General features: G+C 41.5%; 1 protein-coding gene across 2 annotated transcripts; it reads left to right on the top strand.

The window, feature by feature from the left end:
* Positions 1-56: 56 nt before the first annotated feature.
* On the top strand, positions 57-25344 carry ATG4B (autophagy related 4B cysteine peptidase). 2 transcript variants are annotated; one of them, XM_048507018.1, is made up of 13 exons: positions 57-399; positions 5381-5479; positions 7226-7297; positions 10071-10169; positions 11458-11559; positions 12640-12712; positions 14447-14526; positions 16723-16919; positions 18552-18630; positions 18973-19118; positions 20009-20065; positions 21776-21869; positions 23619-25344. In XM_048507018.1, the coding sequence occupies exons 1-13, from the start codon at positions 387-389 to the stop codon at positions 23690-23692; spliced, it is 1185 nt and encodes a 394-aa protein (XP_048362975.1). In that variant the 5' UTR covers positions 57-386; the 3' UTR covers positions 23693-25344. The 2 variants fall into 2 exon arrangements, with proteins under 2 accessions (XP_048362975.1, XP_048362976.1); XM_048507019.1 differs by lacking the exon at positions 57-399 and adding an exon at positions 505-612.
* Positions 25345-26723: the final 1379 nt, after the last annotated feature.

The following is a 26723-nucleotide window of genomic DNA, read 5'->3' as shown; positions in this document are numbered from 1 at the left end:
TCAGACCACTAGCCCCGCCCCTTTAGGTGTCATCGCGTCGCAGCAGTAACTGGAGCCCTGACCGCTCCTCTGTTTTCGTTTCTTCTGCGTGCCTCAATGATTAATCCAAGAAACTCTAAGACAAAGACGGCGGTCACGCTTCACAGCCTACATCGCTCGCTCTGACAGACGCTGCCGTATTAACGGCAAGAGTCCGGGCTTCGCTACTCCGTACGGCAAGATGGCGGCGCCCATATGCTGCATTATTTAAACACCCCGTTGCTATTCCTCTCAAAGAGATTGGAAGGGTGAACTCAAGACACACCGAAGTTCTTCCTCCCTCAGAGGAACGCGAAATCGGATGCCAATGAGCCCGGTTCACAGAGCCGCCCTATCCGTACAGCAAAATGGCATCTCCCTGTGAGTAAGAGGAAGCAGCTGCAGTGCAGAGAAGCTTGTGGGCCTCTTCAGGTGACCTATCGCCGCTCGAACGAGCTGTGATCAGCTGTGTGATTGGGCGAGACCTGGAGCGTCGAAGCCAGTGGGCTCGGGTGCAGTCCTGGGGTGGTTTGGGTCTGCACGGAGGTAGCAGGGGCCGCTCCTGGAGCTTGAGTGGGGGCGGGATGGACGCGGGTGAGTTTGCGGGTCTCTTGGGAAAGCCTGAGCGGGGGCAGGGAGGGACTGTCTGTGTACTTGGGGGCTTATGGCGACGGGTGTGTGAAGGGAAGGAGGGCTGGTGCTGGGTGGGGGTTCGCCAGAAGCTTCTGGGGTTGGCTTTCTGGGGGGGGGGGGTGCGAGGCTATGGGCGGGGGGTCAGAAGGTTATAAGTCTATAAACAGACTTATAAAGCCTTGTAAAGGTGAAACCTGCGGGAAGCTGTTGAGAGGATGAAGCTTTGCTTCTGTTAATAAAGACAAATGCCTTGGATTTGAATTATGTCCTTGCTGGCCAAGCCTGCGGGTTCGTGTCATCGTCGCCAAACAGCAAAAAAGTTGACTAAAGACAGGGCCCCAGGTAGTGAGAAAGCACAACCAGTGCTTGTGCTTTCTCACTACCTGGGGCCCTGTCTTTTGGGAACTTTATCCCCAATGCTGCTCAATAAGTTGATAAAAGCACAAGAATGTGGGGGTGTTTTGAATGCTTGTCTGATGTGGTTAGTTCATTTAAGTAGCTTCAGTGGATTGTAGGTGGGATCATGTGAGCAGGGAGGTTGGCTAACATTTGATATTAATATTTTGCCTGCCAGCATGCTGCTGCAGGGATAACAAGCAGTCAGACAGGGGATGGGATGACTTTGTCATTCCCAGTTCACTCCCTGGTTTTCCTAGGGTGTTTGTGTATAGTATTTGCTAGACCAGGTTTAGGGTGTGTATGTATATAAAATAAGACAACTATAAAATAAGTACGTGCATGTAATAATACGTCTATGGCAAACTGAAGGGCCCAAATGTATCGATACTAACAAATACAGCACAACTATCCTTTTGTTTTTTATTTCCTGTGGTGTTTGTTTCAGCCAATAGCCTTGATTTAATCGTGTCTCAGTAGTTCATTAAAACTTTTGCTTCTTGGTTCAGAACATTTTTGTCTGAGTGTTTCTGGAATGTTAATCTAGTAATGTGGCATGTAAAAATCTGGCATTGAGTTACAGTCTTTAAGTTGTTTCATTGTAGATTGTTAACTTCAGCATGACGTTCACAAGTAATTCAGGATTGCGTCTGTGATCACAATGATTCTCCTTTAGGAGAAGCTTTTTCTGGTTTCAGGTCTAATTGTTGATTTATTGCATTGTATGGCCTCTCCTTCAAGGTGTTTTCAGTAGTTTCTCAGCCCCTTAAGAGATCATGGAGCAGAATGGTCTGAAGAATAAGGACTTGCCTGAAGCTGGCTGATGAGGTTTACCACTGAGTGGACAGATGCTAGGTTTTTTACATTTAAAACTGGCCATTTGAATTCCTTTTTAGAATTCTTGTTTTCATTGACTTTCAGATCTTTACATGCGTTTTTATTCATCTAAATGGGTATCTTTCTGCCTCTGAATAACTCTTCTGTCATTTGGATTTCATGTTTTGCAACATTTATATGTTGGGCACATCTTCATGCATATAAAATAAGCTGCAGTTTGGTTAATCTGAAAAGTGGTGTTATGATGCTGCTCTGTTTTAACATCAGTTGCTATTGTAGCAGTGAAGCAGTTGTTCAGCAGTTGGGGTTGTGTCATAAACGCTGGCATTATAGAAGCCCAGAATGCCATACTCTGCTCTGATCCAGACAAATATTATCCCTTGTTGATGTAGACATTACGCCTTTCATATTATTATGAGTCTCTACGCTGTCCATTTTAGGTGTGGAAATCACAGAACTGGTAGAACAAGGGTGTATGTGTTCATGTTGTCTTGGTGGTGGTTCATAGTCAGGGTCTGGAGTTTACTAATTTTAAGGGGATTATGACAGTTTGTCATTATGGTGGTCTTCAATGCTTTTCTTTTTTTACATAGCACATAATGTCATATTCCATGAAAGCATTAACTGTGTTAGGGTGTGCAATATAAATATTTTCTGCTCCCTTCAGTGAAAGTAAAAGTGTTTTGAGTTATATGACTGAATTACTACTACTGAATTTACCACCAAGTATATGCCATTGAGTCTTATAATTTGTGGAAACACTTTTTCAGATTTTTTTTCTTATTTATTACTAATTTAAGTTTAAAACATGGAAAATAGAATAAAAACATAATTAAGTTTCCCTAAAATGCTTGCAGTGTACACCCCATTCAAAGCTCTAGCAAATAAAATAACCTTGTACCTGAGAGGTGATGGGAACCCAGACCTTATGGTAAGAACTATGATTTAAACCACAGTCGCAGGTCAATGCCAGGTGTTGTACCTCATAGTTGTTTGACATGCCTTAGTCTCTGTTTCAAAGTGATCTCAGTGCTTCAGAATACCTTTTGGCTTGATTGTGAACTTGTTTTGTGTTGTGGCTAGGAAAACATTAGCTACACTTTTGTTTATGTAGGTCAGTGGTGCTTTGTATCACACAAAGTACAAAACCTGACAGTTTTCATAATTCTCTACAGAATGAAAAGAATGAATGGGGAATGAAAAGATCATCTTGGCTAGTCCAAGATAGTCAGCAAAGTAGGATGACTGAAACTGAATTTATTTCTGGAGAAAAGGTTTCTTTGCAGTGTGCATACAAACAAGCCCATGCTACCATCCTGGTTGTGAACCCTAAAGGAAGTCTCATGACTTATCCTTACTAAATGTTATATATAAAGTATCTGCTTGATTTAGTTTTTTATCTTAAATGTACCTTTATTGCTTTTTTAAAATGTCAATCAACCATGAAGCATTTTCTATATCAGTAGAAAGTATATTTTTGAGAAGATGCAGATGTATCAGCGTCCCAAATTCCGTGATTGGTTGCAATCTCATAACCAATCAAGGTTCTAAACACTTGGTTATAAGCATTGTTAACTGCTTGCACAAGCATGCCACGCAAGCACATAAAACCCTTTTCAGTCCTAGCATGCATCATGGGACCCAGTTTTAATGTTTACTTTACATTCAGGTCTTTTTTTCCCCTTTGAGCCTTCCTTACTTTCTCTGCCACCCCTAATCTCATGTTCATAATTTCTTTAAACAAAAGAAGAAGAAGAGTAGTAGTAGTAGTAGTTTGGATTTATATCCCCCCTTTCTCTCCTGTAGGGGACTCAAAGCGGCTTACAATCTTTTTGCCCTTCCCCCCTCACAACAAACACCCTTTGGGGTGAATGGGGCTGAGAGAGCTCCAAAAAGCTGTGACTAGCCCAAGGTCACCCAGCTGGCGTGTGTGGGAGTGTACAGGCTAATCTGAATTCCCCAGATAAGCCTCCACAACTCAAGCGGCAGAGCTGGGAATCAAACCTGGTTCCTCTAGGTCAGAGTACATCTGCTCTTAAGCCACTGCTCTTAGCTACTCCGCCACTGCTGCTCCCAAAACTTCTGTGAGTGATTTTGGTGTCATCTACTTTAGATTAGGTTGTGACCCAATTGAGCATCCGGACTGACCAATTGAAGGGTTCCAGGAGAGTACATACAGTCAGACTAGCCGCATCTAGTAAATGGCTGATTTCTAGTGGGATGGGTAGACTGGTTCTGTGACTTGACATGCAACAAATGGGAGATTCAACTGGATATGGAGTGATATGCGAGTGATGCTATCTGTAGCTCTTCAGCTAGTCTAGGGATCTTCAACCTGCATCTCTCCAGATGTTCATGGACTGATGGGATTTGTAGTCCATGAACAGCTGGAGAGATGCAGGTTGCAGACCTCTGTCATTTATGACCAAGCAAGCTCACTCAGGAATTGTCTACAGATGCAGGGAGATGAGAAGCGAAGTGTAGAATGAGGAGGCATTAAGTCTGCTAGACCATAATTCTGGTTGCCTACTCAGGGAACTGAAGAATGCATCAGCAAGATTGAAGGGACAGAGTTTTTAGGTATCTAAAGAACAGATTGAACAAGCAGAGGCCAACGCTTAAGTGAGCTTGCCTTGTATGTACTCAAGGACAAGAAGATAATAGAAGGACTGGAGTGTGATGTAAATCAGAAAGCACTAAGGAATAAGATTTCTCGCTCCTTGTTTTCATTTGCTAGCCCTCATTCTTTCAGCTGTTTAAATGTAGTCCAGGAACTGGGTGGGGAGTGGTAGGGGTCTGTGAAATGCAGTTCACTTGTGTGCAGTACACCTGAAGTGCAATGTTGACTGAAGCCTCCGCTGAAAACCTGAACAAAGTGATGCTTTGTGTAGAAAATCTATTCATGTTTTACAAAGTGTAACCATCTCATGATTAAAAAGTATTAAAGCGGTTGAATTGTGATTTTAAACAAAATCAAATCTTTGTGCCCAAAATAAGTGATAATCCTGTCTTGGATCCGGCATAAAATTTACTCAGATGCAAGGATTTCCATCTGCAGAGTGCAACTGCTGGGCCACTCCCTTCCTGTTACAGGCCAAAATGCACTCTAAAATGCTGCTCTTGGATGTCTTTTGTCCCCCAGAAGTAACTTGGGGGTGGAGTTGCTGTGGGAGAGAGTAAACAGCTGCATGGTATCTGACATAAGGGGATACCTGTGAAAGCCTACATATTTTCCCCCCTTTGGTATGAAAAATATTGTTTTGAGTTCAAGGCCTGTGTTATACATGATGGGGGGAGGGCGGTTTCTGCTGAAGGGTGATGCTGACTCAAGCATTTTGACCTTGTGGTTTTAGTGCTTATGGTGCATCTGTGACCCTTGCAGCATCACCATAACTTTTTTAAAGCAAACAATCTTGCAACGTTTGTATTTTTGCATGGGACAGGGAACTCTGAAAGGAACCTGTGACTTATGCTGTGTATTTTTATTTTTGAACAGCTACTCTAACGTACGATACTCTCAGGTTTGAATATGAAGACTTCCCAGAGACCAAAGAGCCTGTTTGGATCCTGGGGAGGAAGTACAGTGTATTAACAGGTATTTTGCCAATAGACAAAGTAAGAACTTCAGCTGATTGTCTTGAACAATTGTTGTCCTACCTTTTTTTGGTGGCCATTTGACATGGTGGAGAGCATGAGTGAGTGTGTCCAGTCTTGAGTTTTGCCCTACATGTTTTGCCTCTGTATTTCCTCTTTCTCAACCGAACAACCTCCATGAACTCCCAACTGAATATTAGAAAAGGGTGTCGTTCTTCAGTTATGATGCGTGTGTGTTAAGTGCTGTCAAGTCACTTCCGACTCGTGGCAACCCTATGGATCGATGTCCTTCAAAACATTGTTAGCAGCCTTGCTCGGATCTTGCAAACAGGCTCCTTCTGCACATGCAGAATAATCCACTTTCAATGCACTTTCAATCCACTTTGCAGCTGTGTGGAATAGCTAAATCCACTTGCAAACAATTGGGAAAGTGGATTGAAAGTGCATTATTCTGCATGTGTGGAAGGGACCTGAGGGCTGTAGTAGGAGGCCCTTATTTTCCATTTGCCTCTAGGATGTCATGCTACGGTGGTTGTTTTTTCTTCTTGAGAGCCATATCTTAATTTTCCTCTTGTGCAGTTTTGTCAAATGTGGAATTTTGTTTTGAGACTCTTTATGCTATTTTACTATTCATTTTGTTTGATCATGTTTGCTGTTCTCACTTTAAAATCCTGTTGCTTTTATTAGAGGTTTTATACTGTTGCCAGTGGTTTATGGCTGCATTCAGATGTCCAGTTTAGCCACAATTGAACAGAAATGTACACAGACCATCCGATTTGTTCAGCGCTTGTTTACATGCCTGGCTCCTATCTCTTTCCCTCATCCCTCAGGGCATGATGAATAAATGGTGGTTTAACTAAGCTAATTCCTGGTCCCCTTTATGTGCAAGTACAGTTGGCTGTCTTAACTAGAGTTATTTCCCCCCTTGAGTCTGTGTTCCAAACCAGAATTTAATTCTGACAGAGGATCCCAGCTAGTTGAAGGAAAAGCACTTCTAGTTAATCTGTTCACTGCACTCATCTGTCCACTTAGTTTTAAGCCACCATCCCTTCATTGAGCCCTGCATGAGAAAGGAGCGGGGAGAGAAGGGAAGCCAGGTGAATACATGAGCCCAACACAGAGTGGATTCATTCACATTTTTATTAAATGACATGTGAATTTATTGTCGAAGGCTTTCATGGCCGGAATCACTTGGGTGCTGTGTGGTTTCCGGGTTGTATGGCCGTGTTCTAGCAGCATTCTCTCCTGACGTTTCGCCTGCAAAATCCTCTGAAGATGCCAGCCACAGATGCAGGCGAAACGTCAGGAGAGAATTCTGCTAGAACACGGCCATACAGCCCGGAAACCACACAGCACCCAAACGACATGTGAATTCTTCCTGTATTTTGTGTTTGTTGCAAACCATCTGATCTTTTAAACAAAGAAAATAAATGATATTTTTGGCTGTATGATTGTTTTGGTTTGTATTATATTCTTTTCTAGTCTTTAATTCAAATACTTGATATGTATATATAACAAAGGAAGCTTTGACTCTCAAAAGCTTGTATCCCAAAAATCCTGTTGATCACTAAAGTGCTACTGGACTTGAATGTAGCTCTAGATGTGAATAGTTACTTTGGAATACTTCCTAGTTTCTAGTGTCTTTACATTAACATAGTGTTCGTATTACTGAGTCTGCTTACATTTAGCTCAGCATAGTGACACTTGCTGGAAGTATACTGACATATCTTGTTTTAATTTTTTTTAGAGAAAGAAGATATCTTATTAGATGTGACCTCTCGTCTTTGGTTCACATACAGAAAAAGTTTTCCTGCTATTGGTAAGAAGCAAAGTTAATTTCTTAGGTTATACAGTAAATGTGGTTATTTCTTAGTGACTAATTTTCTTACAACCTAATAAAACCAGTGACTATCTTATGCTGGCTAATGCTGCCAGAATCTAGTACACCCATTCGGTCATTTCAGGTGCAGGTAACTTGTTTAGCTATCTCGGGTCCAGAGAGCGAGTAAACATCTCTGGACTCTTGCTGACAGCTAATTATATTCCCAAGAAGGAAAGGGAATCTCCTCCCGTTCTGAAAGAAACAGTAAAAAGTACGGGAATTACAGACTGTGAGATAGATTTGATCTCTGTGTACACTTTAGAAGCTTGTCTCTATATTATTCATTGTGAAAATGTACATGATTCCTCTTCAAAGGCCTGCTTGAGGCAACTCACAGGGTTAAAAAAATCAATGCAATAAAATCATAAAAGCAAGCCAATATTAACATAAGTTATAAAATGGCCCTCAGACTAGAGGCTGACCATAAAACAGCTGAAAATATTTAACCCTTCAATTGAAAGCCAAGGTAAAGTGACATATATTGGGCTGGTGCCTAAAGAACAATAAAACAGATGCCAGGAAAGCCTCATAGGATGTCAACCAAAGGTGAAGTACCATCACCAAAAATGTGCTGTTTCTGGTTGACCCACTTCACCTCTGCAGGCCACCACTCTCTCCTCTCACCTGTGAGTACCTAGGAGGGTGTGTCAATGTGTTTGTGTGTGTGAGAAAGAGACAGAACATGAACCCATTAGCCCCCTTTTTCAATTTTTTGTGTAGAATTTTGCCACCACTCAAACTTATCTACTTTTCCCTTGTCAACAGTTTGAGTCGCTACCAGGGGGATGCCTATCTATCTGTTTGTGTAAAAGGCTACACATTCCCCCCCTCCCCTGCCTGCCAAATTGCTAGCCTGATGAGGTGATTTGGTCTATGTGTGAACAAACAGATAGGTGCTTGGCGAAGAAGAAGAAGAAGAGTTTGGATTTATATCCCCCCTTTCTCTCCTGTAGGAGACTCAAAGGGGCTTACAATCTCCTTGCCCTTCCCCCCTTTGGTCACAATCTGAGCTCTTAAAAAAAAGATATTTCTTTAACTACCGTAGTTAAAGCACAAGAAGAAATATGGGACTAGCTAAGTTCTACGAGGCAGTGGTTTTACTTTGATATTCTTTTCTGAGGAATGAGCACAAGAACAGTTGGAGCTTGGAAACAGAAGATAGTTGATACATACTTCACACAGTTTCTCTCCATTCCCCAATACTTAGCTAAACCTTTTTAATTTTTTGACTCCCAGCTGGAGAAGGGGCAGTCTGTTAGATCAGCATTTCCCAACCTGTGGCTCAGTAAGCCTGTGCTGCAGGTGGGTTCCAGGTAGGGTTGGAAGCTCTGAGTTGGGAAATTCCTGGAGTTTGGGTGGTGGAGGGTACACTGCCCCCCTGGCCCTGTGTTCGTGACTGATGGAGGCACACGGAACCTGGGGGCGTAACCACGCCCAAGGCGACAGTCTCGCCTTCTTGCGCCCAGGTTTCGGTGACACAAGCCAGGTCCATCTGCTGATCTCCGAGAAAATCCCAGAGTACTGCAGTCTTATTAGTTATGGACTTGGCATTTATCAACACCAGAGACTAAGCAGGGTACCTCTGAATCTCACCATCTTCGTTCCTTGGGATAGGTCGGAGGTCAGAAGACTAACGAGCATATCCATATCTCGTCCGTCTTCTCTCATATCCATGAACGAGCATATCCATATCTCGTCCGTTTTCACTCTGACAGGTGGGCAAATTCTTATTGGCTATTCAATCCATATTTGTTTCATTAACATCTGCTTTCTGCCAGTGAAAAGAGGATTTTTATTGCCTGGTTTTCACCAGAGTGATTTATCTGGGGGCCAGGGTCTCTGGTTTGTCAGTAAGGGTATCCTCATCACAACAGGCTAGCCCAGGGGTGTCCAACTCTGGCGGCCCAGATGTTCATGGATTACGATTCCCATCAGTCCCTGCCAGCATGGACTCCTCTGGGCTAGACAGCATGAACACCTCTGGGCTAGACAATACAGGAGAAAATTGTCCATTCAGTACTGTCCAGCCCATTTTCTCTGTTCCTCTCATTTGTTCAGGTCTATAGCTTAAAAATTAGCACCTAGATTTCAGAACAGGCACTAGGAACTATGGTGATCATTTTAGGAAAGCTCAGGTTGGTGCAAATTATTAGACAAGTGTCAGGTACTGTACATGAGTGGAATAAAAGTTTTCAAATAATTAAATGTAAAAGTGTCTGTTTTACTGGCAGTGGTCTAACCCAGTTTTAGACCCTGGCTAATCCAGTTTTAGACCCTGTATCTTATTCATTTCTTGTGTCTCAGGATAGGTGGACTTTCTGCTGGGAATACTTCTGAGTCTGAAAGATTGCATTCAGTTAAATTGAATGTCTGTTCAAACTTTCTTGCTTTGATTGCTGAACTGTGGGTCCTTAGAAGGGTACAGAGATCTGTTGCTTTCCCAACATTTGACACTTGGAATACTTAAGATTGGCAACAATTCTTTATGTACAAAGATTTTTTGCTGTCCTTTGGTTTTTTTTCCTGCTTCCTGTCTATTAATCTGGAGAATAGGCAGCAGTGATGAGATGGGGAAGAGCTAAGAGCTGACCTAATGCCAAAGTCTGGTTTCTAGGTTCTCGTTCTCATATTCAGGAATGACATGGCCTTCATTGCCTTGTGTCACACTTACCCAAAAAGGCTGATATCTTTGCTTTCTTTCTGGTTGCAGGGGGAACAGGCCCTACGTCTGACACTGGTTGGGGCTGCATGTTGAGGTGTGGCCAGATGATCTTTGCTCAAGCCTTGGTATGCAGACACTTAGGTCGAGGTAAGTCAAATACAAATAATGATACAGAGAGAAAACAGTTTTGTATCCAGCCTAGAATTTCCAGGGCTGCAAGAAGGTGGTGGAATTTTTGCCAGTTTTGCCAACACCCCTCCCCCCCCAGCCCAAAATGCCCTGCCACAATGCTGTTCCTGGGGAACAGGAAAACCCAGGAATGACTTGGGGAAATTAGGGGTTGTGGGTGGGTTCCAGACCACTATGCTATGGTTAGTAAAGGTGCCATAAAGTTAAGATACCATAAAGTTTCCTAAAACGTATTTTGATTGCCTGTTAATTGAAGAGATTAATGAAATAGACCTACTGGAAAATATTCCAGCTGGTCTTTGGTAACACCCCTTTTTTCAATATGTATTCAGACTTGAACTGGATGAGTAAGGGTGAAATTCACAAAGGCTGTATTAACCACTAGAATTACTTTTATTTGTAAAACCACTTACTTATTTGTTACAATGCCAGGTGTGTTTTGAGCCTGGGAGAACAGAATTGAAATTTGTGGTTGGGCTGTGGTTCAGTGGTAGATCATTGGCTTTGCATATAGAAGGTCCCAGCTTCAATCCTGACATCTCTTGTCAAAAGGATCATATAGTAGGTGACAAGAAAGATGTCTGCCATTCAGAGTAGACAGTATTGACTCATTATCAGGCGACTTCATGCATACACATGCATATGTGAAATTCTGTTATTGATAGCGACATGATGAGAAAGTAGATAAGCGTTACAGTAAAACAGTTCAGTTAATCTTCCCATGTCTCCTTATTAGAAAGACAGAATAGGAAGAGAAAACTATGGGTTTTTTAAAAATGTACTTATACTTTACCCTGACCTGAATAACCTAGGCTATCCCAATCTTATCAGACCTTGGAAGCTAAGCAGGGCTAGCCCTGGACAGTATTTGAATGGGAGACCACCAAGGAATATCAGGATTGCTAAGCAGTTGTTGGCAGTGGCAAACCACTTCTGAACTTCCCTTTCCTTGTAAACCTTATGGGATTGCTATAAATTGATTGTGACTGGACAGCAAAAGAACAAATGAAAAAGAATTGAATTTCTTTGCTTAGTTTGGGATCTTACTCTTGAATGCTCTAATTCCTTCATAGCAAATAAATATAGAACTGTAAAATTATTCCATACTTGATTGCTACATCTTCTCTTATTAAATATTTTATTTTCATGAGACCGTAAAGTTATCTGCTACTTACCAGTCCACAGAGGAAGTAAATAACTGGCAGAATTGGGAATATTTATTAAAGCATCATATTTTGTGTCTCAGATTGGAGGTGGATGAAAGGAAAGAAGCAAACAGATAACTATTACAATGTTCTCAATGCTTTCATCGACAAAAAAGACAGCTACTATTCAATACACCAAATAGGTAAGATGCTCACCTGCATCAACTTCCTTCAAGGTCCTCATCTGTGTCTCCCTTGAATACTCCCATGTTAGTGGGTGGTGGTTTCTTTTGTTAATAGCATCCTTCTCATAGCACATCATTCCTATACAGTAACAATGAAGATTGTTCCTATGATAAGTGTCAGACTGCGGTCTGGCAGTCATCAAGCAGGCCCTAGAGGGGAAGGGGGTCAACGGTTCCAGACAAACTGCTTTCAGTTTTCACTGTGTGGGCCTCCACAGAGAGGCACCTTTATCTCTGCCTTTGACCTTGGCCATTCTGGCATTCCTACCTTTCGTGCTTTCTGAACCATGGGATTGTATTCCGTATTGGGGGGAGGGGGGGAGGGAAGGTATGAGTTTCATATACAGAGGTGCTTCCTGGTTCCCGCCAGAACCAGCTTTTTATTTCCAACCTACCTGTCTTTTCCATAATAAAGTCTTCTTAAACCTAACGGCATAGAGTCTTGATTTGGATATAGATCTGAGGTCTGACAGTAAGCTTGTGTGTACATTTGTCATTGTTGTAAATTAACAAACAGCATATGTTGTTTAGAAAAGGAGGCTGATGTGTAGAAAGAGAAGAGAAAACAGATTTCCTGTTTGATTGAACAGAATTCTTCCAACAGGCTAAATGTAGAATAAAATTCTGCAATGTCATTTTATCCAACTGTATTTGTCTCTGTTTTATTTAGAGCCCTTGTGGACAATGCTAGAATCTATGTAGTTAGTCAATGTGTAGTAGTTTTTTTCTGTGGATGAGAATACTTTGCAATAAACTCTATCTTCAACTTTTTTTGTTGTAAGTAAAAAAACAGTAAAAACAAATGTCTTCCTTGAAGAAGGCCATTGGACATACACTTAAGAGTGAAGCACAATGTAAGCTTTCCTTAATGTGCTTTTTTCAAAATTAAGTCTCTCCCTCCTTTCATTTGGTTTCCCACTTTTCACTTGGTTTTAAAGAATAAATAGAGAATGTGAAGAACTAGTAGGAGAATTTATGAAATTCAGAAGGAGCTTTAAGTGAAGTTGTAGATTCATTAGGGGACCTCTTTTGTTACAGCCCAGATGGGAGTTGGAGAAGGAAAATCCATAGGCCAGTGGTACGGACCAAACACAGTTGCCCAAGTACTCAAGTAAGTGCTTAATAATTCTTTCAGGTCTATTTTTTTTCTTGCCCATAAAACTAATAGCAGCCACTCAGGCAAAGCAAATGAATAAGTTGTTGTTTATCTGCTGTTGCTCTTGTCTTCTGGTATCTGACTGTACATCTTCCCTATCCTCCTTCCTAATGAATTAACTCCAATAAGCGACATTGAGTAATATGTTTTAGGTCTTCTACTCAACGATCTGTTTCTGGGATGCCATCTCTTGTTTGGGATGTTAGAGATGTAAAGGTTTTCTGGCCTCTGCAATAAGGAATGGGGCTGTGTAGGATAAACTTGGGTTTCGATGATTAGATTACTGGTATGACCTTGAAATCTATCTATACTACCTCAAGCCTCTCTGATATAAAATCAGATTGCTCACCTTGTCTAGAACTAGGGGATGAAATGTATGAGGGTACTCTTTTATGTGAACAGGTAATGAGCAACTGACTGAGGAATGATTGATGTGGTAGGGTGATGCTACAAAACATTCTATATTGAGCTACTTATAGATCTATGCATAATTATTTTGCAACAGGGCAAGTTGTTGGTCTCTTAACTGGAAAATAACAGAGCCCCTTCATTAGCATAGGTACATGCTTATTCTGCAAGCACTATCTAAACCTCTTCAATCTTCCAGAGGGGTAAACTGAATAGAAATAATTTCTGGCCCTGGTAATGCAGTCCTAAGGACACTATCCTAGGAGTAAGTCCCATGGAGTATATTTGAGTAGGATTTTGAGTACACCTGTTTGGAATTGCACTGCCAATTGATCAGTATTCTGTGGTGTACCTCAGTGTACGGAAATTTTAATCTGGAGAACTATATTACTGACCTAACGTATTGCAACCAGCAGTCCTAGACTGTAAGATCAGAATTTCTTTTCCTAATCAGCACATTTATATATACATATTCCAGGTCAAAATATCGAGCGGGAGAGTAAGGGATAAAAGTGATGGAGGATATAGGACGCAAAGTACTTTGAGGAAGGGTTTGTGTGTATTATCACATACATTCTGTTTTCCTAATCACTGGTAAACCAGCCCTTGTTTGGTTTCTGACCCCTTTGCAGAGACAGCATTAGATCAGTGGTTCTCAACCTTCCTAATGCCGCGACCCTTTAATACAGTTCCTCATGTTGTGGTGACCCCAACCATAAAATTGGTATACATAAAATATAAAAAGACCATTTTCTGATAATCTTAGGCAACTCCTGTGAAAGGGTCGTTCGACCCCCAAAGGGGTCCCAATCCCCAGGTTGAGTACTACTGCGTTAGATCTAGACTAAATTGGCCATTTCCACCAATCCCCCCCTTTTTTGCTGCAGACCCCCTTTTCACTCCTCAAGGTCCCCTGTCCCCCAGGAGCACCATTTCTTAGAGGTCAGTGGGCTTCACTGGGAAGAGCAATCTTCTGCCATTTGCAATTTTAGTGTGGATCCAAGCCATTGTGTACACATGTAACTTGCTTAAAAGAAAATGACAGCTGTGTCTTCGTTTGCATTTGTTATCAGTACTTTGCAGCGAAATCCTGGGCAATATGATCATAGCTATGTAGCTTTCTAACACTACAGTCCTAAACCAAGTTTACCCTTCTAAGCCTGTTAAATTCTGCATAGAGTTGTACTGTAGATCTTATCAGTTTTAAGTCTGTAGTGTAGTTGCAGCTATGCCTTTCGATAGAGCTTTTGCTTATAATTTTCCTCTATCCCTCTCCTATAGAAAACTTGCCACTTTTGATACCTGGAGCTCCTTAGCAGTACACATAGCGATGGATAACACTGTTGTCATGGAGGAGATTAGTAAGTAGCCACATGTTGTTGTAGGACTTTGTTCTGTGTCTGTTGAAAAAAATAACCATATGAAACTGAAAAGTGTGTATTTATCTGGAAGATGCTTCCTAACTTGACATCTGCACCAATGGCTGTAAGATTGCTTTAGATAGAACCCAACACGAATTGCCGAATAGACCAAATGTGCACAATTGGCTTTCGTGTCTCAAGAAATAGCATGATGATTCCAACAGCTGAAGACTAGTAACCTAGTTTTGTTGTTTTTAATAGATCAATCCTAGGTGCAGTGGAATCTGGATAAAACAAAATGTTTCTGTCATAATGGTATTACTTGCATAGTAGTCTGTGGTTTTACTCTTGTTTAATATGACACAGCCTGCCTTATCTGGCTTGAATTCTTCCTTTCTTCATCTTATTCCTAGTTGAGATTTATTGTTGAGATTTAGTTGAGATTTATTGTTAGTATTTAATATGTCCCCGTTCGGCCTCTGCGCTCGGCAGAGGCCAACTTGTTGGTGGTCCCGGGCCCCTCCATGATCTGGCTGGCCTCTACCCGGGCCAGGACCTTTAGTGCCCTGGCCCCAACCTGGTGGAACTCTCCCCCCACAACCATCCAGGCCTTACGGGAGCTAGAACAGTTCCGCAGGGCCTGCAAGATGGAATTGTTCTGCCGGGCTTTTGGGGAGGTCAGCCTTTGAGGGTGCCATCCCCTGCATCCTATAGTTCCATCTTGGAGCATACACCTGACGAGCCTTCTTGTTACAGTTGCTGTTGAAGTTTTAGAGTTAAGGTTGGAGGTTGTCTTATGCAATAGTTTTAATATGGAATTTTAAATTCAACTGTGTTTTATTGACTTGTACGCCACTCAGAACCCTTAGGGGATGGGGCAGTACATTAAAACCGATCAATCAATCAATCAATACTTGTAGGTCAAAAGAGTAGGGAAAGAAAGAGCACAAGAGAAACAAAGCCTGTGGGCTGGATCTGGCAAAGGGATTGTGCATCAACTGCAGATCTTCCTGGCTTTTCTTTCTTCCAAGCAGTCCTTCCTGAAGCCAGGAAAGTTGATTCTCACGGCTGTAGATTCTACATGAAGTCCTGCAGATGGGGAGGGGCAAGGGGGTGAAATGGCTTCTCCTTCATCCCTCATCAGAGCTTTGCTCACAGAAGAGGCAGGAGGGAGCTATTTCATCATCTTTTCCCTTTCCTATTACAGTCTCCCCAGCCACATGGATTTTACTCCACCTAAATCAGGGGTAGGGAACCTGCGGCTCTCCAGATGTTCAGGAACTACAATTCCCATCAGCCTCTGTCAGCATGGCCAATTGGCCATGGTAGGGGCTGATGGGAATTGTAGTTCCTAAACATCTGGAGAGCCGCAGGTTCCCTACCCCTGACCTAAATCCTTTGACCCCAGGAAACTGAGGGGAGCCAAGAACAGGATACGTGAACTTCCACTGATGGACCTTGTCCAACCTGTGATTTGAATAATCAAAGACTGCAATAGTACACAACTTATGTATGCAGAAGTATACTTTGAAACATTTATGATACACCCACAACATCTGTCCACCCATACTTGCTTCTGGCCTACATGGTTTGTTTGGGATTTGCCTCTGAGTGTATGCACCTAAATCTGAATCAGCTGAATTATATATGCACCCAAATCTGAAACAACTGTTTTCTATCTTTGGTTTGCATTATTTTAAAATGCTGGTACTGTGATATTTAAGCAGAACATTCTAGTGGAGTGTGCACATGGGGAAGAAAGAATAAGAGCAAAAATGCACACGAAGGACCTAGTGTGCAGCAATCATTTCACATCTCTTGCTCACTGATTTGTCACATGTCCTAATTAGTAATTCAGTAAAGGGGTTCCAGCAGAATAGAAATGGTCGCTATCTTTGTCCCAACAGTAACATGCATATTGGTTATTTTTTTAAAAAAAATTTTTAAAAAAATATTTACAACAAACTCAAGATCAGGATCTAAAGAGGTCCTTTGATGTACATGTTTCAATATTTTGGTTGTAAACTTTTAAAAAATCTCTGAAGTTTGCTAGAAACTGTTGACATGTAGGGGGATTTTTACAAAGGGGCATGGTGAGAACTTCAAGAACCATTTTTCTTGAGCTTTCTGGATGGTTATTCAAGTCTAGAAGGCTTGACATTTTTGCTGAGATGGTTTCTGCTGATGTCTTGGTAGGAAGGTTGTGCCTGTTCAACTATCCCTGTTCTGGGGCCACGGCGTTTCCCATTGCAGAATCAGATTTGCTGTCCAATGGGTATCCAGATGGAGCCGAGAGTACAGGCAGGCTATTGCTCTGGAAACCTTTAGTACTGCTGATACCTCTTCGTCTTGGGCTCACAGATATTAATGAAGCCTATATTGAAACACTGAAGGTAGGAGGTTTGTTTCTAATGAAATAATCTAGATGCCTTAGTGGCTAAAATTATCTGGTATTGTTACTTAATGTATTATCTTTACCTAATGTATGCCTTTATTATTCATTAATTCATACATGGTTTATAATTTCTTCACTGCTATCAATTATGTTTTAGTAGCCTAGTCACTCTCTCTCTCTCTCTCTCTCTCTCTCTCTCTCTCTCTCTCTCTCTCACACACACACACACACACACACACACACACACACACACACACACACACACACACACACACACACACACACACACACACACACACACACACACACACAAAGAGTGTCTAGTTTCCTATCCTGCATTTTATGCTCTGAATACCATATAAACTCGTGTATAAGCCAACTCGTGTATAAGCCGAGGCACCTAATTTTACTACCAAAACCTGGGAAAATGTATTGACTTGTGTATAAGCTGAAGGTGGGAAGCCGGGAGGCAGAGGGGGCTCCTTATTTGGGCAGTGACTCCCCCTGATGTCATTGCCCAAATAAGGAGCTCCCTCCACCTCCAGGCTGGGTTTGAGGAAGCCCAGGCAACCAGGAGGTGGAGGGAGCTCCTTATTTGGGCAATGACATCAGGGGGAGTCACTGCCCAAATAAGGAGCTCCCTCTGCCTCCCAGGGTTTGAGGAAGTCCAGCCAGGATTTCCCTTCATCCTCTGAGGAGGGCAGCAACAAGCGGCTTGTGCAGCCACAGGGAGGTCGTCCCGGCCAGGCCCTCAGCCTCGGCAGAGGCCTGAAGAGCTGGCTGGTAAGCAGTGACTCGTGTATAAGCCGAGGGGGCATTTTTCAGCCTTAAAACAGGGCTGAAAAACTCGGCTTATACGTGAGTATATACAGTACCTACCTGTGAGGTAGGTTAAACTGAGTATGTATGGCTGGCCCAAGATCACCGAGGAAACTTCCATGGAAGTGTAGGGATTTGAACTAGGGTCTCCCAGATCCTAGTCCAGCTTCTGACGATTACACCAGGTTGGGCAGACAGGTCAAAATTTATGGTAGTCCAAACCAGTGTCTGAAATATCCAGAACAACCCCTTGTTAATTGTGTCTAACATGACTAAACTTGTGTTCAGCAGTGGTTTCCATAGTGAGGTACAGAGAAGATTCCTGCTCCCAATGCTGATGGCTTCCTCAGGGGGAGAGAGGTGTGTTGCCATTGTTGGAGGATGTCAAGAGCAGTGACTGAGACACTGGGGTCAGCTCCTGCAGCTTTGTATAGGTGCCCCAGAAGTGCTGCTGCTGTGGTCCTGGCACATGAATTGTGTTTCCCGATGCCTTCTTGTAAGAGTACCGTACAGGCATCCTTCAGGGGTGGGAGCAGAAAACCTCATTATGCCCCACACTGCAAACTGCTGCTGTTTACATTTTTAAGCTGCTCTTGAGTTGCCTTTTGCCAGAGTTCTCAGAGTACTTTTAGGCATTCCCTTTCTTAAAACTGCACTGCAATGGCTTTCATGTGGAAGGTTGTTTTGTATTGAAATTGACTGTTCTGTTGCTGAATGGCTGCATGTTTCTACTCATGTATTGCTCTTTCCTTGGATGGGTGCTCATTCTGCTGACAGCTATGCAATTCATTTTATAACCAATGTTTTCCAGCACTGTTTTATGATGCCTCAGTCCTTAGGAGTCATTGGAGGAAAACCTAACAGTGCTCATTATTTCATTGGATTTATAGGTGAGTTCATCTGTGTTAAAGAGCGGGAATTCTGCTGTATCCCTAATGAGGGAATAGCATTATATTGCATTATATTGTGGATACACATTGCCACATCTTACAGCATACTTCACCATTTAAAAAAAGATCTTGCCATTTTAAAACATCTAAAAAAAGAACAAATCTCTGTGTATCATAATGTTGATCTTGTATTGTGCAAACCGTTTCCTTTTGTGAGTATTTAATACCTCTGCTCTCTTTCCCAGTCATCATCTGTCTGAAATAGGCATTATCTTTTCTCTTTCCAAATGCAGTTTAGTATTGTGTTTTGCATTACACCTTCTCCTTGGCTATTTTGTCTAGGTGAAGAACTAATCTACCTGGATCCACACACTACTCAGCCTTCAGTGGAGCCAACTGACAGTTGCCACATCCCGGATGAGAGTTTCCATTGCCAGCACCCACCCTGCAGAATGAGCATTGCAGAGCTTGATCCTTCTATCGCAGTGGTGAGTGGGCTCTGCTGTTGCCTAAGAGCTTAATCTGGAACCACCTTTCAGCTCATTTGCTTCCAGCTGATTCCTCTTTTCTGCAAGGATACCACAGCAGTGGTGTTCTCTCCTCCATCCTGGTCTTTCCACTGGGCTTGCCTATTGGCAAGGCTTTTGCGGGGGCTTGAATGGCAGGAGGGAGGAATTTTGGGGTTTGCTGTTTTATGTATGTTAGCTGGGGATATTCTGAACTATTATGGTAAGCGGTCTCGAACGATGAAGAAAAGTGGGGTACAAATCTTTAATAAATAAATAAAAATAAATATGTACAAAAATATTACATTGTTGTTTATCAAGAAAGCTCATAGGAAATACACACTTTCTGTTTGAAACTTGAACCACTATCATTTCCATATTATGAACCTTACAATTCCAAGACATTACAAAGCCTGCCTTTCTGTGAATTTATCAGTCGTATCTTCTTGGTTTGTAATTCTATTCGGATATATCAGGTTAAGGGAAGGAAGGTGGTGTGGTAGAGTCTGATCTTGTTTGATCTTGGAAACTAAGCAGGGCCAGTACTTGGAAGGCTCTGCAGAGGAAGGCAATGACAAACCACTTCTGCTTCTTGAAGGACATTGAAGCCCTTTACTGGGATTGTCATAAGCCAGCTGCAACTTGACAGCACTTTACACCCACACACGCCAGTCTGAAGATGAGAACAATTTCTCACACCCATAGTCCAGTCCATATCTCATAATATTGGTGGGAGGGAGCACAGAGGATTTTGAAACAAAATGTTGCACACTGTGTTGTATTTCCAGATGTTTTGTATTCGCAATTCTCAATTGCTTTCTCTTTGTATTTGTGTGTTAGGCCAATAAAATCTTCCTCTTTCCATTTTACAGGGCTTCTTCTGCAACACAGAGGAAGACTTTAATGATTGGTGCCAACAAATCAAAAAGGTCTGTATGTAGCGAGTCTGTTGTAAAAAAAAAGGGGGGGGGGACAGGACTCATTTGAGTGTCATACTATGTGTATAAAATGGCCCTGCATTGGTAAATCCCACTGGTGGAGAATGGAAGAAAGCAGCAACTCTGCAGATCTTTTCCACTGAAATTCTGAGCCTTTTGTGCTCAGAACTTCATTTCACATGTATTCTAAATTTAAAATGAAGGTGTATGAAGCCATGAGAGAACCATACTTTTAAGTTTTGCCTTGAAATCTAGCAGGTTGCTTGGTCCTGAGAAGGTAGCTTTATGTTCACTTTGGAAGATTGCAAAGCAAGGAATAGAAATATATCATCCAGACTATTCTGCCTGCCTTGAAGTAGATGTGTAGCAGAGAGGAGGATATTGAGTTCACAGAACCATCAGAGCAGCTTTCTGCAGCTACTGCCTCAGTCATAGTTCAGTTCTTGCCCATTGCTGAGAAATGGCCATGGGTTGGGACAAAATAGTGGCCTAATAATAATCAAATAAAGGTTACCCACGCAACCTACCTGTAGTAAGTGGGAGATCAGGTAAGACTAGTGAGTCTACAAAGGCTTCAGCTAGCAGGGTCAGTAGTCAGTTGCAATTCTACAGTAAGTGTTATGGGAAATTAAGGGCATTCAAATAATTGGAAGATGTTCTTTTCAAAACTAATTACACTTATGAAATGATAGCTTTGCTTAGATATGATATAAGATTGATGAAAGTGTTTGTTCTTACGCACTGTTCTTTAGTATATCCATGAAGACCTTTTGGTTTGACATTTGCATTTTTATGATGATGTTAGCTGTCTAGCACTTCAACAAATTCAGTTAAATGTCATCGCAGTAACAATGTCTGAAAAGACCCATTCATTTTGCATGACACATTAGTTAACTCTTGAGATAATTGTGTTTGCTATGAAAGCTACCATTACTTCCTGTTTCTTTCAAAACAGGCGGAGGAGAATGCAATTCCCCCAAAGGGAAAAAGCCCTCAGATCAAAATCTCATTTGACTTCAGTGATGTAAATGGCTATTTCAGTTTGCTATTTCCTAGTTTCCAACTAGGAGAATTAAGAAACAAACTTGAGAGTCAGAGCAGTTGGGTTAGCTGTTAGTCATATTAGTAGTGAAGTTCCATGAGGCGGGTTAACTTTTACTCTGTTGCTTAATTAAACAAATGTGCTGGATTTTTCTTTTTCTTTATAGTTCATTTTACTTCTGCTAGTCCTGGGAGAAGGGTAATCTGTTCAAAGGGCCTTCTGATTGCTGTAGATCTCATTTAGCAACTTCTCTAGTTTCCGAGATTTTTTCCAGGCATATTTTTTTTTACATTTCTGCAGTCATAAGGACTAGAAACTTGAGGATGGGAGGAGGACTGCATTTTGAATCCACTATCCTCCATGTCAAAGAGTTATATGGATATATTATTTTAAGGGCCAAATTGCAATCAGATTTCCTTAAAACCAGTCAAGGAGTCTCATTGATTAAACTGAGACCTCTTTCAATGCCATTTTCTTGATCTGAATTCTAAAATGGAAGTAAAGATCCCATCTTGTTTGGCCCTGAAATGATCTGTACTGATAAGCGTAGTTGTGATTTTAACTGTGAAGAAATGGTCTTGTTCAGCCACAGCTAATGTTATCAGACGATTTACTATGTTTAAGAAATTATTAGTAAACATTTTCTTTTCTCCCAACAGTTGTCACTGATCAGGGGAGCCCTGCCAATGTTTGAACTGGTAGAACATCAACCTTCACATTTCTCTAGCCCTGATGTTTTGAATCTGACTCCAGGTAAAAGTTACCCATGGGGCTTTTAATAGAGATGACTTAACGATTATTTTGATGCCTTTGGTTTTTATGTTAATCCAAAGATACAATTGTTTTACTTTTATGCTGAGAATAATTTTTTTAAAAACTGATCTAAAATTGATTCTGGATGTTGCCTTGAAGACATAGTAGATATTTAAAATCCCACTGAGATTATTGCCATAACTGCAGTTTCTGTTGTAGCGCTCAGTCAGCAACTAGCTTCGCAAGGCAATGGCATTCCAACTTCCTGGAACGGGGTGGTGCCACATTGGTAAATGGTATTCCCAGGTATAATGTCAAAGAGTCACATGTGGCTCCTGAGCCACTGAGTGAGAATCACTGATATGGGTGAAACATGACTAAAGGGATTGATAACTTCCTACAGACATAAAGCTGTTTACAAAAGCATCTTCCTTCACAGAAATTCTGTGCTTTCCTTTTTAATACTCTCCCTTCAACATCCATTACTGCTGCACTTGTTTTACCCTTCTTTTCCAGAAAAAGTAGTTTTCCTTGAGAGTGGAAGCCAATTTGCCCTATTTGAATTCATGTTATTTTTCTCCTGTATGAATTATGATGTTCACGTTTAATATGGATAATTTATTAGTAGCAGTCAGTATTTGATGGCAAAACCCCCCCCCCAAAAAACAAGCCCTTGATAGCATCTGCCATGCAATAATATTGAGTAATTTTTATACTATCTAAACCCAACTAATCCAGTAAACTTCCCCCTGAATAAATAAATAACTGAAACAATTTAGGGCTGAATCCCGTGGGTCAGTTTCACTGGCTGTGATGCTTTATCTTGAGGTAATGAGCATTCCTTTGCTGCAGACGACTTTTCTGTCAACAGTAGAGCCTCTTACACCAGCAGGGGGCTTCTTGTATTACTGTCAGGGGATCAGACCTATGAGATTCAGCTCCAAATTTTGATTTCAGATTCAGACTCTAAAATCTGATTGGAGCTTAAATTCAACATAGAACCCAAATTGGGAAATGTGACAACTCTTGCTTACTCAGTCTTCCATTTGTCAATTTCCTTAAAATATTCTTCTAAAATTTTGATCCTAGAATCATGACAAATTTTGCTTAAGAGACCATATTTAGTGTTGGCCAACAATTTTAGGACCCTTTTTCTTGTTCATCTCTGATCAACAGAACTCTAGCCTTCAAGTCCTATTTCACCTGAAGTTGCTGTATCTTTTAGATTAGAAGGAAAACTTAGAAAAAAAACCTCTCACTGTCTACACTTCCATCTGTTCCTGTGTTATTTGGGTCAAGTGTACAAACATAATAAAAGTTTGTTTTGGCCTTTTAATTCTATTAATGAAGGAGGGCAAACAGACTCCCATATCACTGCTGGAGGCAATATATATGGCCATCAATTCTAACTTACTTCCAAATGTTTTATCTAAAACTTTGTGCAGTACAAATCATTTTCCACTTCAAGAAATTAAGAATCTAGGGGGGAGCAACAGCTTCTTTAGCTTAATGCAGCACTTTTACATGCTATCATTATCCAGAATTCTGCATAGTGAATACCTGAAGCTATAATGAAATCTGAAATATGTAGCTTGTCTGATCATAATTGCTGGTTTTTCCCCCTCCTCCTTGAGCAATGTTGCAGTTTTGTGCCTGTTCTTGAAATAATCTCAATTCAGGGAGTTTCATGTGTACTGGGTGATATAATCCAGGCTCAAATTGGTGATACTTTTTTTCCTTGCTTTGCAGACTCATCCGATGCAGACAGGCTGGAAAGATTCTTTGACTCGGAGGATGAAGACTTTGAAATTTTATCTCTTTAAAACAAATACCAACCATAATAAGCTAACTCTGCCAATTTGTGTTGTGGGGGGAGGGAAGCTCCTTGGAGAGCCCAGGGCTACCAGCTTTCATAGGTGCTTGTCGACATCCCTGCCTTCCATCCACCCCCAGCAGTCTGTGCAGCCTTGGAGCAGAGTGAATTTTCTGCAGTGGGATCAAGAAACGGGTCATCATTAAGGCCTTAATAGCTCTAGTTAGGCTTTTTCAGTGCAAGAGTACCTGCAGGAAATGGATGCAGTGTTTCCTAGGAGCTGAAGATTATTTTTATGCTAGCAGGCCTGAAGGCTCAACAAGAGTAATATTAAAAGCCCTTCTAGGTGCTTGATTCTTGCAAGTTATCTCTATTATTAGGGAAATTTTACCCTATTTAGTTCTGTCTTTTGTAGTTTGGTGTGGAAACCAGCATAAAATAATGCCAGATACCTGTCAGATTGCTGTCTCCCTAGTGCAGCAGAACATGTTCTTCATCAGTTGTGTGCATTTCATGCCAGCTGGAACAAACCATCTGTTGCTACCCAGGCTTCAGTTTATCGCCCATATTGTGCTTCCATGCAGACATATTCCTATTTCTCCGTTCTGAATCTCAGAACTATTCAATCTGTGGAGCAGGGAAGGCCTGGACAGCAGTTTGCTCAGTGAATCAGAGGCTGTTCACAGCAACTCCAGCGGGGTGAACTGGCACATTAGCAAGGGACATGGATTTGTTAAACATAGCCTGTATTTGTTGGGTATTTTTCTATTCCATATTAATAATATGGTGGCTGCTATTTAATAAAATGTGATGGTGGAAGCATCCATCACATCACTTGAACTGAAAGTACCTCTGCTTCCTCCTCTGAGTCCATTTTCTTGCTTTTAGATTCTGATCATGAAATCTGGAAGGCTGCCCATGAATAAAAACCAAATTATCCTTTGACAAAACAGTGAAGTCAAATACCTGGTTTGGATAGAGCCAAAGGCAGGTCTCGTTACTTTCTGAAAATGCTACACAAGGTTACCCTTTCAGTTTTCTGACGTTTTGCTTGTTTTTCAGATTCATGTTGTGATTCTTAACATGTATTTTAAGCACAGGGCTGCAAATTTGCCTGTTTACCTTCTCAAAAAAGAAGCATTTGGTAAATTCTGACTCCCTCGGAAGCTGAACTTAACCAACACCAACTTAGGATGGAAACTTGGGTGTCCATAGTTTAAAACAGTTGCAAGGCTCTGATGTTTAGCAAGAGGTGCGGGTCATGGCTAGGTCACTCCTCCAAGTGGTGGCTTCCTCTTTGAAGTTGAGTTCTTTAGCTCTATTTGTGGCGGCTGGAGGTGGCAAATATGTTTACAAAGCATTATTTCCTGCATTTATGTATAGCACTATCGGCCTAAAGGTGGTAGTAACCATCTATAAATAGACTCTCTACCGGAATAACTCACCTACAAGTAGGTTTGGCTGCTTTTTGGGCTACCAAAGGCAGAGGTCTGAACCATGATGCTTATCTGTCATTATGTTATAACTTGCAGTCTTTCTCTTGCTGGTTTTCCTCTCCTCTTGATCATAGGTTTTTGGAGGGAGGGGAGGCAGAGGAAGTGGGGCTGTGCTCCATTCATCAACTGCTTTCAATTTATATCTGAATAAAACAGGTAAAAAACCCTCTCCTGTGTTCCGGTATTTATTTCTACAGTGACACAAGACAGTAACTGGCAAGTTGATCAGACCTAAATTCACTGTTACTGCATATTCTTATGTTAAAATGAAAAAAGATACAGATATTCAGAATGTTCTGTCTTTGAAAAAACTGGCACAGCATTTGATATCAATGTTCTTCTTAAACCCTTTATATATATATATTTGCTTATACTTGTATTCATATAATCAGTGTGGTTTCAGGTCTCTTTGCAGATGAAATTTAAGATGGGCTTCCTTCTATGCCACAGTTAGCTATATAGAACACAGCTTCCTATGCATAATGTAGACAAGGAAGAAATTCTGGCAACCATTGATAAACTAAATGCTGCCAAATCCCCTAGCCCAGATTGCATTCACCCAAGAGTTCTTAAGGAGCTCAAGCATGAAATTGCTGATCTTCTCACTTTAATATGCAACTTATCCCTGAAACCAGCCTCCATCCCCGAAGACTGGAAGATGGCCAATGTCACACCAATCTTTAAGAAAGGATCTAAGGGGGACCCAGGAAATTACAGGCCAGTCAGTTTGACATCTGTTCCTGGTAAATTAGTAGAATCTAATATTAAAGATAAAATTATAATACATGTAGAAAAGCAAGACCTGCTGAGGAAGAGTCAGCATGGCTTTTGCAGAGGCAAGTCCTGCCTTACAAACTTACTAGAGTTCTTTGAGGGGGTAAACAGGCATGTGGATAAGTAGACATTGTTTACTTGGATTCCCAAAAGGCTTTTTAAAATTTATTTATTTATTTTATTAGTTTTGTATACCGCCCTCCCCCTAGGGGCTCAGGGCAGTGAACAAGTTTTAAAACATACATAAAAACATAATTTAAAACATCAGTATTCATCATAGCAAGAACCCATAAAAATGCAGATGGCGTCTGACTGCTCTCCCCTCCCCCACCCCCACAAGAGGCCAGATGGAAAGGTAGATGTATTTAACCAGGCTGGACAAATGATTAATAGCCAGAGACTCTTGAGAAAACTCAGCAGTGAAGGAATAAGAGGGGAAGTCCCGCTATGGATTAAAAACTGGTTGAGAAACAGGAAGCAAAGGGTGGGTATAAATGGGAAGTTCTCACAATGGAGAGATATAGGGAGTTGTTTCCCCCAGGGATCCGTTTTGGGACCAGTGCTCTTTCACCTATTCATAAATGACCTGGAAGTAGGTGTGGGTAGTGTAGTGGCCAAGTTTGCGGATGATACCAAATTATGTAGGGTGGTGAGAACCACAAAGGATTGCGAAGAGCTCCAAATGGACCCTCATAAATTAGGTGAGTGGGCTAAGAAATGGCAAATGCAGTTCAATGTAGCAAAATGTAAAGTGATGCACATAGGGGCAAA

The sequence above is a fragment of the Sphaerodactylus townsendi genome, linkage group LG08, assembly GCF_021028975.2.
Source record: "Sphaerodactylus townsendi isolate TG3544 linkage group LG08, MPM_Stown_v2.3, whole genome shotgun sequence".
Lineage (NCBI taxonomy): Eukaryota > Metazoa > Chordata > Lepidosauria > Squamata > Sphaerodactylidae > Sphaerodactylus > Sphaerodactylus townsendi.
This window is presented reverse-complemented; position numbering and strand designations above follow the sequence as displayed.